Source organism: Platalea leucorodia, assembly GCF_965183815.1.
Source record: "Platalea leucorodia genome assembly, chromosome: Z".
NCBI classification, from domain to species: Eukaryota; Metazoa; Chordata; class Aves; order Pelecaniformes; family Threskiornithidae; genus Platalea; species Platalea leucorodia.
This window is the reverse complement of record NC_138858.1, coordinates 27,394,543-27,407,484: the sequence shown is the minus strand read 5'-3', so window position 1 is coordinate 27,407,484 and position 12,942 is coordinate 27,394,543. Positions and strand designations below refer to the sequence as shown.

At 39.4% G+C, this 12,942-nt stretch overlaps 1 protein-coding gene across 3 annotated transcripts in view; it reads left to right on the top strand.

Annotated features, from left to right (window-relative positions):
- The window catches only part of IQGAP2 (IQ motif containing GTPase activating protein 2), a 130,303-nt gene that overhangs the window by 103,398 nt on the left and 13,963 nt on the right, over positions 1-12,942 (top strand). For all 3 annotated transcript variants that reach the window (XM_082335410.1, XM_082335412.1, XM_082335411.1), the window contains 12 exons: positions 839-981; positions 1,999-2,169; positions 3,744-3,827; positions 4,527-4,598; positions 4,782-4,851; positions 5,170-5,378; positions 6,116-6,265; positions 7,068-7,231; positions 7,879-8,103; positions 8,709-8,849; positions 9,188-9,272; positions 10,910-11,142. In XM_082335410.1, coding sequence (XP_082191536.1) covers positions 839-981; positions 1,999-2,169; positions 3,744-3,827; positions 4,527-4,598; positions 4,782-4,851; positions 5,170-5,378; positions 6,116-6,265; positions 7,068-7,231; positions 7,879-8,103; positions 8,709-8,849; positions 9,188-9,272; positions 10,910-11,142 — 1,747 coding nt within the window. The remainder of the gene's footprint in view (positions 1-838; positions 982-1,998; positions 2,170-3,743; positions 3,828-4,526; positions 4,599-4,781; positions 4,852-5,169; positions 5,379-6,115; positions 6,266-7,067; positions 7,232-7,878; positions 8,104-8,708; positions 8,850-9,187; positions 9,273-10,909; positions 11,143-12,942) is intronic.

The following is a 12,942-nucleotide window of genomic DNA, read 5'->3' as shown; positions in this document are numbered from 1 at the left end:
GGTTAGGCTGCACGCTTCAGCCTTACTGTTTACTGTCAAAGACCAAGCCAGGCTCTGCTAGAATGTCCATGGCCCATTTATGGTCCCAGTGCATTGCCAGAGTGGCAGGTATCAGCAAAGGCTGGGGCTAGAATCTGCCCATAGCAAGACTACGGGATGTTTTGTCATGTTAGAGCTGCAAGCTGGTCATAGATAATGCAGCCAAGTTATATAACTAACAAATAAAGAAAGTTACTGTCAATGTAGTACACTTTCTTACAGTAGATGGACATGTTTCATCCTGCAACATGAGTTCTGAGAGGCCATTTTGCACAACTGACCTTATCAGCTTTACCTTGGGGCCTTTTGTCCATGAGGAAATGAGGCTTTTCCTGCCTGTCAGGATACAGCCTTGTTTACCAAAGCACTAAACAAGACAATGATGTGGATATAGGAAATGTCCTGTGTGAGCTAAGTGTCAATAAGGCCAGCATTTGGCCAGAAGACAAGAACAACATTTTTTTATAAATGCAGTCTGTTTTCACTTATGTGAGTGATGACGGAAGACGTAGCACACACTGTTTCAGGAGCAAGCACTAACTTGGCACACTGTGGTTTGGAGAAGCTGGCAGTGGATCTGTACGAACCGCACAGCTGTTTCATTCTAGAAGAATGATCCTGATCTACCTAACAGAGTATTTTGAAAACATCTTTACTACAAACTGGCCCAAGATATATAGTGACTTCACATGTAAAATGGCTTTGTAGCAAATGTAGACATGGGAAATGCGTAGGGAGAGCTGTAATTTGTCAGTGTAATGGGGCACAAATGTGTACTAATGGTATGTATTACTTTTAGATTCTAATGAAAGTCCATGGATTAAACTTGTAATGAAAAACATGTATGATTACTATTACAATGTGGAAACTGAGGAAGGTACCTGTACTGCCCCTGAAGGAGTTGCACCAAAAACTTCATGGTTAACTGGTGAAGAAATCCAGGTAGGTGGCTGAAGCGTTTGCTTTTATTGCAAATGCAGCATAAACATTTGAGAGATAGAGAGAGACATGGCAATATCAAGGGAAGAGGTTGTGCTGGGTGATACTGAAGATCACTTTAATTCAGTATCTGCTTCTAACAGTAGCAGCAACTTAAGTCTAAGCAGACAGTGATAGCATGGCCTCCTGTCTGATGTCTGACAGGGACTTCCTAACTGGAAGTTACAGCATTCCTTTTAATGGTCACCAGCAGACACCAATGGAGGGAAGTCTGATTGCTTTCATATCCTTTTTTATTTTTTGGACTTCTTGTTGGCCTACGACAAGGAATTTCATTATGTATTTGGGGGCAGATGGAAGCACCGTTTTATGTTTAAATCTAATCATCTGACAGAATTCTTGTATCTCCAAGTTCCATAGGATGAGTGTGATACTTAAACTGCCTTACTGTGGAGGTTTTGCATTAGCATGAAATATAACTTAGAATGAAGTAGATCACACAAGCTTCTGTGCAATTTGTTTTGTTGTTTGTTTTTTTTTTTTTTTTTTTATTCTGATGAAGCCCACCTAGGTTACAGGTTTACTCTGCTGCACAAACAGCTCAAGTCACAGTGTAGGTCCTTCTGAAATTCTGACTGCAGCAATACTTGAGTGTGCTTCCCTAGAGAGAGCTCCCTGATTCAGTTAGTATTTCTAGATGTCTGACTTCTACAAAAAAATTGTAAATATTAGGAAAGCAGAGCTCTCCTAAAGTATAAAAAAGCCCCTCTCTCAAAATAGAATATCCAGCTGAATAACTGAGGCTTGAAAGGAGTTCAGTTACCCTTCATACAAAATTCAGTGGTAGTAAAGTAGCTCTTCCTTCATACTAATTAAAATCTAGGGGTAAATCAGAGGGGCTTGGATAGGATGAACATAAGCCATACAGATGATGGAGAGAGAATACAGACCAAATTCCAGGGTGGTTTTGGCTTGAGGTTTTTTGTTTTTAAATTACTTTTTTCCATGATCTCTTAACAGAGCATTGTTGGGCAAGTTACAGCAGATTACAATCGAGAACAGCTGTGGCTTGCTAATGAAAATCTGATTGTTCAGCTGCAAGCCCGAGCAAGGGGATTCTTAGTTAGAAAAAATTATCAGGAGAGAAAAGCATACCTTCAAAACCAGGAACCATCTGCCATCAAAATACAGGTATTGTTCTAGAACAAGAAGGTAACATGGCTTGGGCAACTTTCTGCATGTGACAGGTAATGTGGCTGATTACTACCACTGATAAAATTCTCAAATAGGTCTGTATCCATGTTTTCCTTAGCAGCAGTTCAATCTTCTACATCTGCAAATATGCTCTTGTCCTCATTGGAGTAACTGCTTTTAAATAGCATATATCCAGTTTTAAAAGAATGGATCATATCCACCTCCATTCTAAGTTACCTCAGTCAGAGAAGCTCAGAAATACATAGCCCTGGCTTTATTCTGAGGTGCTCAGGTTTTGCATGGTACACCTAACTATGCACAATAGAAGATCAGAAGATATATGTTGAGTATTGAAGCAGAAATTCCTTGGCAAAGCATGACTTAAGAAATACATTCCTTTCTAGACTATCCCCACTTGGAAGTGGTTTGCCTCTGCTCCATGAAGTCATAGCTGGGTGGGGAGTGGCAGCCGCCCTGGTGTTCTTGGGCTCTGGCCGTATTTCTTGATTTCTTCAGTTTGCTGAACTCTGAAAAGAGTATAAAGGAAACATTCTGCTGAGGGTGTGAACACTGACAAATGTTTGCATGTTGGTTTTAAATGGTGAAATATCCACCTCCTGTTAGAAGCAACTTATTCCAGTCTTGAAAAACAATCAATCAATCTCCCCCCCCAAAAAATCAGAGAAGTGTACAACTGGTTTTTTTTTTTTTAATCTGTAGTAACTTAATTTAACAATTCATGATGATAAATGTCTTTACCACTAGCAGCTGTCATTGGGATTGGCTTTTCATTTTCTGGCATGGTGTCTGAGCCCAGTAAAGGACTGTACTGTTCTTTGAGGAATTCAGGGTCTGTGAACAGGTTCAAAAATATGGAGATATGTAGGTAAATAAAATTGTTCTCTGATTGTTTTCTATAAGCATTAAAATAGAAATAACTTGTGAAAAGACAACAAGTAGAGGACAAAGCTGGTGTCACTGGCTGCATAGAGACGAAAGGCAAAATGTGGTAAAGGTAGTGAGAGTATCTGTGTTATCCCTGTCATTGGGTTCCTTGCCAAGAGTGCTTCTGAGCTAGCAAAGGGAGAGCCAAGTGCAGGAACTGGGAGGTCGTTGGCTGTGGTAGAACATGATCCTGAGTGACTCTGGAAGATCAGAAACTTGGGAAGGAGGCCAGGCCAAGAACAACAGGGGTCCAGCTAGGTAGGGGACAGCTTTTGGATGTAATGGGCAAGAGCTGGCAGAGTCTTCCCTGTGTGGGGTGAAGCCAGTGACCGGAATGATAAAAGATGTGGGTGTACTGGTGATAAGAGTAAGGATGGCTGCAGGGGAGGGAAGGAAATGACATTGGACAAAAAAGCATTTGTGCTGAGATTGGCCCAAATTAACATGAAATGTATCAGGGCACCTTAAAAAAGGCAAGCTTACTTACACCTTAATTATCTTTTTACCACAATGGCAGTTTTTCTCTACAAAATGAACACTGTTAATGATTTTAGTGTATACATGCAGATTTTAATAAATAATAGTTTCTTATTAGTGATAATGGTCTCCTGCCTCTTATAAAATAGGCTTTCTGGAAAGGATTCAAACAAAGGAAAAGCTATGTTGCCAGATTAAAGGTGCTTCAAGGCAATGTTGCTGCTATTGTTAAGGTAAGAGCCCACTGTGTTTTGGGGCCTGTGTATGCTTTATACCTTGGCTTGGTCTTCCACCACCTGGGAATTACAGACTAGGAACACAAACTGGAGGTACTTGTGCTCCAGAAATTTGCATGGTGTTGAAAGTTGTTTAGTTGACAGCTTAAGTAAACTGCTTCTTGAATGCTCTGTGGTTGACTTCTATCAGGCTTTGCTGAACTTGAGTGCCTCATAATAGATTTCCTTACACTTCCCTTTCCATAATACTAAATTAGAAAATATTTGAGCTGACAGTGTGTTATCATTTCATTAAAAGCTGTCAAATCTATCTGTCTGAAAAGTGTTCACTTTTCAGTGATGCTCATGGGATAGAACATCATGAGTAGATCGTAGATTGCAGATGGGATATTGATCTCCTGTCTCTGAAGGAGACGGGTTTACAACTGAGAGCTGAGACTCGAAAGTAGAAATGACTTACAAAGATAATGCTACACACAAGTGGCAGAGCCTTGAACTCAACTTGCTCTTTCAGTGAAAGCCCATTAATCTGGTCACTGGACTGTAGGAGCCCAGTCATATAGTCATCTATGTCCCCAAGCATGCGAGAACAGCATGCCTGCAGAAGAGGACTATCAGAAATGAGTTGAAAATACACACACAAAACAGTTTGTGCAGTATCTGTTAAGTTTTTATGTAACTTTATTTAATTTTCAGATTCAGTCATGGGTCAAAATGTGGCTAGCAAAGAGAGCTTACAGGAAACGGCTGCAATACTTCAAGGATCATGTAAGTCCTTTTTTTTTTTTTTTTTTTTTTTCCCATTTTGAACATGATGCATTAAAATAGGGTAATATGACTGCACAGGCAGTTTTGGGAATCTCAGGAAAGAGAGCGCAGGTTCTGCAGTGTGTTCCTGAGCAGAAATGTTGTCATAACTAGATTCTTTTGCCTAATCTTTGTCCCTTCCAGAATGATGAAATTGTGAAGATACAAGCATTTCTCAGAGCAAACAAAGCCAGGGAGGACTACAGAACTCTAAGTAAGCGGTAACAGTTGAATGTTGTATATCTGGGGAGAAGTATGTTACTGTGTTCAGTCATTTTTTAAAAAACATTCACCTGGGATTTCTCAGTCTCCTATTCCCCTTCAAAAACAGATGCAAGTGTTTGCAAATCAATTGTTTTACAGCTGAAAATATTTTGGATAGCTGTACTTACACAGCATGACAAAAATATTGCTCTAACTAGCATAAACATCTCTGCAGTTTCAAAATTTTCTGCACAGTGATCAGTTTCCTGAGGGTTTAAGGGGTGTTCAGTATTATGTCAACTAACAAAACTATTTACTTCAACTATAGTTGGTGCTGAAAATCCACCCTTGACTGTCCTGCGCAAATTTGCCTACCTCTTGGACCAAAGTGACTTAGACTTTCAAGAAGAACTAGAAGTAACAAGGCTAAGGGAAGAAGTGGTTACAAAAATTCGATCCAATCAACAGCTGGAGAAGGACTTGAACTTAATGGATATAAAGATTGGACTGCTGGTGAAAAACAGAATCACTCTTCAGGTCAGCAGGCTCTGTTCAGGCTCCCTTGGTAACATGCACTGAGCCCTTCTGTGTGTTGAAGAAGCTCAGGATTACACAATCACAGCACAGCTGAGGCTGAAAGGGACTTCTGGAGGTCATCTGGTCCAAACCCCCTGCTCAAGCAAGGCCACCCAGAGCATGTTGCCCAGGACCACGTCCAGACAGCTTTTGAATATTTCCAGAGGTGGAGACTCCACAATCTCTCTAAGCAACCTGTGCCAGTGCTTGGTCACCCTCAATTAGTTAAAATACTCCTGATAAATTAAGCAGTTTCTTTGTGTGTCTTAAGTAATCTTGTCAAAATACCTTGTGGTAGACGTTGTTCTATTGTCCTGAGTGGTATGTCAGTTTGCTACTGAATGTCACTCTTTGTTTTGCTACTTGCGGACAATAGTAATTGCTTGGCAGATTTTAAGCATCTTTTCTGTGCTAGGATGGAGTAGACTTCAGTTCATACTTGAGAGCTTGTCCATTGTTAACTAAATGAGTCTGTACATGAGATCAGGTTTCCCAGATGGTCATTGCTGGCAAGCCATACTGGTGACAAGATAAAGATATTCAAAAGACTGGTTAGTGAATAGAGCACCAAATATACAAAGTTGCTAATAAAGACCCCTGGAGGAATATCACATTTAACATGGTTGGGAAAATGTTAATTTTTCCAGTTTGCCTTTTTTGTGGATATGTAATCTAGACTTTTCATCATCTGTCTGCAGGATGTGGTACTACACAGTAAGAAACTTAACAAAAAGAGCAAAAGTCAGCTGGAAGAGATGGTTATGGTTGACAAACAGGGAATCAAAGGTTTGAGTAAAGAGAGAAGAAAAAAACTGGAGGCTTATCAACATTTATTCTACCTTTTACAGGTAAATCTTAACGTAAAAATTAACATGGCAGCAAATTGCTAAAGAAAAACTAGAAATATATTTCTTGCTTTGTTTTAGTGATTATAATAGTGATTATGAAAATATTTCCAAAGTAGTGTGCAGACTACAACAAATACTATGATCAACTTCTAATATTTCCTGTAATTAAGAAAATCCTTGCTGTCTTTAAACTGTGCAAGATATATAGCTGTTTTTTTTCTTGAGAATAACTTCAGTCTATACTGAAGCCAGAGAGAAATGTTTTCCTCCGTATATCTTTTAGTCCATGTAAATTACTGTCCCTACTATTGTGCATTATATGTGGTGGAAAGGAAGTTGTCTGTTGTGCAGCTGACAGCATATAATGCATCTGTTCTTGTGCTCTTTTTATGTAATCTCACTGAAGTTTTTCTAGAAGAACTTTAGATTTTTCCAGGCCAGATGTCCTCTAATACTTAAGTGGACACGTAGTATGCAAAGTCATCTTGATAGATGGCCATTGTCATTTGGTAAATTATCATTGTCATCGGCTACATAGACCTGATGCACAGAGGTACTGTTTGGAAAAAACAAATAAAATCCTTACTGGTGCCATCCACAGATATCTAATTGTGCGCTACTCAGTGTTTCTTATGCATTAGGATTTGCAAAAATGTAAAGTCAGTGTGGAAAAGCGATATATATATATGGGAATCAACATAAATACTTTTGGTGTTAATGGAAATGTAGAGAGAGCTGCCCCCCTCAAGTGGGGGTAGTTTGTCCTGGACAATAGTATTTAAGTCATTTGTTTGTTTTGTAGACTAATCCCACATATCTGGCGAAGCTGATTTTCCAGATGCCACAAAACAAATCAACCAAATTTATGGATACGGTCATCTTCACTTTATACAACTATGCCTCCAATCAACGAGAAGAGTATCTGCTTCTCAAACTCTTCAAAACTGCTCTAGAAGAGGAGATAAAGTATGTGCACTAACAAAACAACTTTAGTTAATTTGTGTTGCAGACAGTTCAATGAATACTTCATACCTAAAAGAATTTGATAGTTAAACTTTACACTGCTGTAAAATTGTATACATATTTTTGTTACTAGAGAAATTTGTTTTCAGTGTAACTTATTCATTAACTCAAGCTATTTCCCATTCAGAAAAGAATATCTCTATGGTGGACAATATTTTTGTATGAAAAAATTGCTTGAAAAAAATAGATGCTAGGGTTTCTTGCTTTTGTGCCTGAGTATTTAAGGGTGGGGAAAGTAATTTCTTTCTCTGCGTAAATGTATGTTCTGTAAGTGGAGAGTGGTGGCTTATCCTGAAACAATAAAATCTTATTTTATGCCCTTAACAGGTATTTGCTGAACAGGTATTTGGGCCTGAATCATGTATATATTAGCTGTCACTAGCTATGCTATGTTCCAGGGACATTATTATAACACATATAGAGTTCAGGTATTAGTTTCTATAATCTTGTTTTGTGTGAAAGCCTAAGAAATGGACTGTATAAACACGTTTCAACATAGAAATAGGATAATTTTAAAAAGTGTGAGTTTTGAAAACATGGGTAACTGCGTATATAAGTCAGATCTGAGAACTCTTCTGTTCTTGATACAGCTCTAAGGTAGACCAGATACAGGATATTGTTACTGGAAACCCCACCGTCATTAAGATGGTCGTCAGCTTCAATCGAGGTGCTCGTGGACAGAACACTCTGCGCCAGCTCCTGGCACCGGTGGTGAAGGAGATCATGGAGGACAAGTCCCTCATAATCAACACTAGTCCTGTGGATGTGTACAAGTCATGGGTAAACCAGCTAGAAATGCAGACTGGTGAGGCCAGGTGAGTGAGGAAGCTGGACATATTGCACCATTTAAATACTTGAGGGATTCCTCAGTTCTGCTCTCCCTTTCCTTCTCTGAAAAATTTGCACTTGTGCCCATGCATCCCGTCCCCATGTTCCTGCAGCACAATGAGAGTTTTGGGGAGAGGTACTTGGAAAAACAGATACTTTAACCTGCTCTGAACAACAAGGGGATCACTTTCCTTGTCATGAACTTCAAAAGTCAATTACTTAATCTTTACAAGTATAGTCAACTATGCCATGGAAGAATTTGTAGTCTTTTTCCCAGGTTTTATAACAGCATATTAGTAGTGTCCCAGGCTTTTGAGGAGCTATACTGGGATGTGGAGATGCATGCCTTAAATTAGGATTCCCCTTTTGAAATTAAGGGCAGGTATATGATGGTGTGTGCACCCCCACCTAAACAAACTGCCCCCCTCCAAAAAAAAGAAAGCTAACACATCTGAGACTTTTGTTACTTAGCCAACTTCAACTGTATTTGTCTGACATTTTTTTCTGTTCACTGGTGGCCCTTATGAAGCAAAAAAAATGTATTTTATTCTCAAATATGTTTAGCCTGATTTAATATCTCTTTGCTTTGCAGCAAATTGCCATACGATGTAACCACAGAACAAGCATTAACACACACAGAAGTGGTCAATAAACTGGAATCATCCATTCAGAGTTTGCGAGCAGTAACTGACAAAGTTCTCACGTCCATATTCTCTTCTCTCAATATGATGCCGTAAGTGCCGAGTTAGGACTCTCCAAGCTGCAGTTTATGTGCACAGTGAAGCTTCACTTGAAACTCAGTAATGGAGATCCTTTCAAATTACATGGCTTGGGATACATTCCTCTTGAATGACTTCCCCAGTAGAGGGAGTGGTTTCTCCACTTCTACTCTGCTTTAGCAGCTTCATGAACATCTACCTGTACTTGAAACTTTTTGTATTTCCATTATCATCTCATTTTGTGTTTTAAGTGGCTGGGGAAAAAGCCAATAACTTGGCTGACTAGAATGATTGCTTTGTGTTTCATCTAAGTGTTTCCAATATTTTTCCTTTTCATATGTTCTACATGTAGTTATGGAATGAGATATATAGCCAAAGTTCTGAAGAGCTCGCTCCATGAGAAATTCCCAGATGCAACAGAAGATGAACTATTAAAGGTAGACTTCTGAGGGCAAGCTGCCAGCAGCCTCCTCTTTTAATGCCAAAGGGGATTTTTATTGGCACTAAGCATTGTAAGGAACCGAGAACACCAGCATTTACTGAAGGAATTTGGCACTTCTTGGATTGCAAGGGGGTGGTGGAAGGGGAGGAGAAGGGAGCTCTGTTGCTACAACCTAGCTATCTTAATCTGTGTGCTCAGCAATTCTTATGGAATACAGTGCTCAGCCTGTTTTGGATAGTAACTGTTCTTAGAATGTTGGAGTTTCTGAATCATCTTGGGTTTTGGTTTTGTACTATGGTCCTTACCACCAGCAATCCTTTCATGAAGAACACTATGGTCTTCATTTCCATCCACCACTCCCACCATCTGAAGTTATTAACATATTATAAAATAATGTATTAACAAAAATTGCATTAATATTGTAATTTAAATACAATGAGGAAGGGCTCTAAAAATTAATTGCAAGTAGATCATTATATTACATTTATTTAAGATGCCTGTAAAAGTTGTAGAAATGACATTTGTACAGACTGAAAAGTAAAGTGTGAGTGATAAGCATGGTACCAGCACACTGGCCATCGCTAACCTACCACAGCCATGATGCCTCTTCAGAGGGCTTAGGGGAATTGCTCCATGAGCCTTCCAGCAAGCTGAGAGACTGACAGCTCTCTCAAATTTGAACTATTTGCATGTCAATAAAGATGCTTTCATTAGTGTTTCATGAAATGGTTCTGAAATTAGAAGGTATTCATTTCAATAGGACTTCCCTATTAGTCTTCAAAAAGATACTGTTCAGTGTTTAATAAAAAAAAAAAAAAAATTTATATCCTGGTGCCTAGAGGACTTCAAACTCCTCAGCTGCAAAGTTAATTCTGCTTTTGTGTGTTTTAACAATGCATTGAAAATCCTTGCAAGCAGCATTTATGGAGTACCTCTGTCCATCACTCCAGCAATCCAGATTAAGGCATTGCTCAAGTTATTAAAAAAAAAAAAGTAGCAAATAGAGCATAAGGCACCCGACTGAAAGCCTTTAAATGTGTAAATTGGAAGTTCTGCAGGTGACTACACATAAGCTGAGGCAAATTGCAGAAAGAGACGTCCTGTCTGTTTCTGAGATCAGGAATGATTTGAAGCCACCATCTGGACAATACAAGTCACTAACATCATTATAGAAATTGCAGTCTGGAAAATCTGTTCTCTAGTCTCTTTTAGGGCTGTGTGAAGTCCTCATGAGAAACAAGGGGTCCCCTGTCAATGAATGCATTAAATGTTGGCAGATATCTGTAGCACTTCAGAGAATGAGCCTCTGGAGCTGAACCTTGCAAAATCTAGAAGTAAGAAGAGTTGTATTTGTGTTCAACTCAATGCCTTGTATTAGCTGACCTAAAGCCAGCACCAAATTGAAATGTGGTTATGAAAGTCTGTAACTGATGTTCACGGAGGTGTTGCAAGAGGCACATCTTATAAAAGACCACAGGTTCTTTCAGTTAGCCACATAGGTAACATGTATGTCTTAGGGGTTCTTCTAGCACTGGTTCCTATGGTCTAATTCAGAAGTAGAAATAATTGATCAAGTTTTGTAAAATGTAATTACTGTATGCAAAGGGAAGATCTCTTAATTTGTTCTTTTAGATTGTCGGCAACCTCCTGTACTATCGCTACATGAACCCTGCCATTGTCGCTCCTGATGGTTTTGATATAATTGATATGACAGCTGGGGGCCAGATACATCCCGACCAGAGGAGGAACCTGGGTTGTGTGGCAAAAGTCCTTCAGCACGCTGCTTCTAACAAACTCTTTGAAGGAGAAAGCGCACATCTATCATCTATGAACACTTACCTCTCACAAACATACCAGAAGTTCAGGTATGCAAAGCTCTTGCAAATACCTACATAGTAAGAACTCTCCTCTAGGATGAGTAAGGCAGGTGGACTCTTTGTTTATAGGAATTCCCTGCTCAGAGATAAAAATGTTGAGTGATCTGCCATAGAGAAATTCTCACTGCTGAGGAAGTTGAAGCAGGAGCAATAGGTTGTATTTCTGCTTGAGCATTACTTTGAGAACTGATCATCTCTGCTGGGTTGGTTGCAGTAAGGCTTTCTTGCTTCAAACACAGATTGTGAGAGCAGTGTGGGGTGATTCATTATCTAGCAGAAATAATGTGTTCTTTGGGTTGGGAGGACAGCTGAATGTTTTGTCTGAGGAAAAACCTTATTGGTCAGAAAAAAGATGCGGGTTCTGTTTTTATTCTTTCGTCTTTGCCAAGAGATTCCATCTTTTCTTTCATCTTGCACAGTCATAGGAAATTACATGTTTTGCTACACTCTGGGACACAAGTTCTTTGGGATTATTGCCCATGTTTTTGGGTGATTGCTGCGATTAGCTTAAAGTGTTGTTGAGTCCTGCAACAAATGCACTTGCAGAACTTTTCTTTAGTGTGTGTTCATATAATGGGTTTCCTTGAGAGATCAGCCATGAACACAAAGATACTTAAACTTAGTCATTCTGTTTATTGAAGTATTTAAGGGCATGACATAAACATGAAGAAACAATAGGGTAGAAAGTATTACAACAAGAATAACAAATGCTAATGAAAGAGAGAGCCTGCTCTAGTTGGCCCTTTGATCACTACAAAAGGAGAATCCCTTTTCTAATTAACTTTATACAAAAACTGAGTCTCTGCATGACTGCGTTCTGTACTTCAGCTAAACCCTCCATAGACACCAATGGTAGCTGCTCTCAGCTACCTGTTCCCCTTGTACTCATCCAGCAACTGCAATTGCAGTATTAGCTATGTTAAAAGCTACCAGCCCTGCCCAGATCTTTTACTGTACGTTTATGAACTTGTGCAGAAATTTGTCCAAACTCTTCTTAAATCTTTGAGACCATCTGCCTCCACAACCTCCTTCTGTAGCAATATTCAGAAGTTTGCTACCTGTCAGTTAAAACAGTGCTTCTTTTCATTTATTTGAAATTAGTATTTTCTGCTAGTTTCATTTCAAACCCCCTTGTCCCATTAGTGTAGGATTTGATGAATTCTGCAACCATCTCATGCAACACCACTGTGATTTTGTACAACTTATTGTATCCCTCAGCTTTTCCTCTCCAAAGTGAGGAATCCCAGCCTCTTTTTTTGTGTGTGTGTGTGTGTCTAATACCAACTTTAAAGGTCCTCCGAGCTTGAAACATGCATCCTCCTCAATAGTGCAGGGCTAGCACAGTGAAGGCAGGACGGCTCCTGCAAGCATCCCTGTAGGCCTCATCTAAAATCCTGTTTCTCCCAGCTGCTCCAATTCAGGTCCTCTCACTTTGGAAAACAAAGTGGTCCTCTGACAGGAGGACCTTGCTGTTTCTTGGTTGTCTGTGCACATCCCTGAAACTGTCAGTGGCTTGGAGAGACACCCATTGTCATCTTGGGAAGCAGGTCTCTGCTCTCCATGTATGTGCTAACCATGTCGAAGTATGCTTCAACCATACTTTGCATTTTTTTCCTTCCAAGATTCTTGCATTTATGAACAGTACCACATTTTCTCCCATTTCAAGCAGCTCAGGTTCTGAGTAACAGCAATTTAAACATTTGTAGGCCAAGTGGTAATTTTGTGCAGCTATTTCATATAGTTTCTTCTCAGCATACTTCATACTAGAAAGTGCATTCATAAAATTGG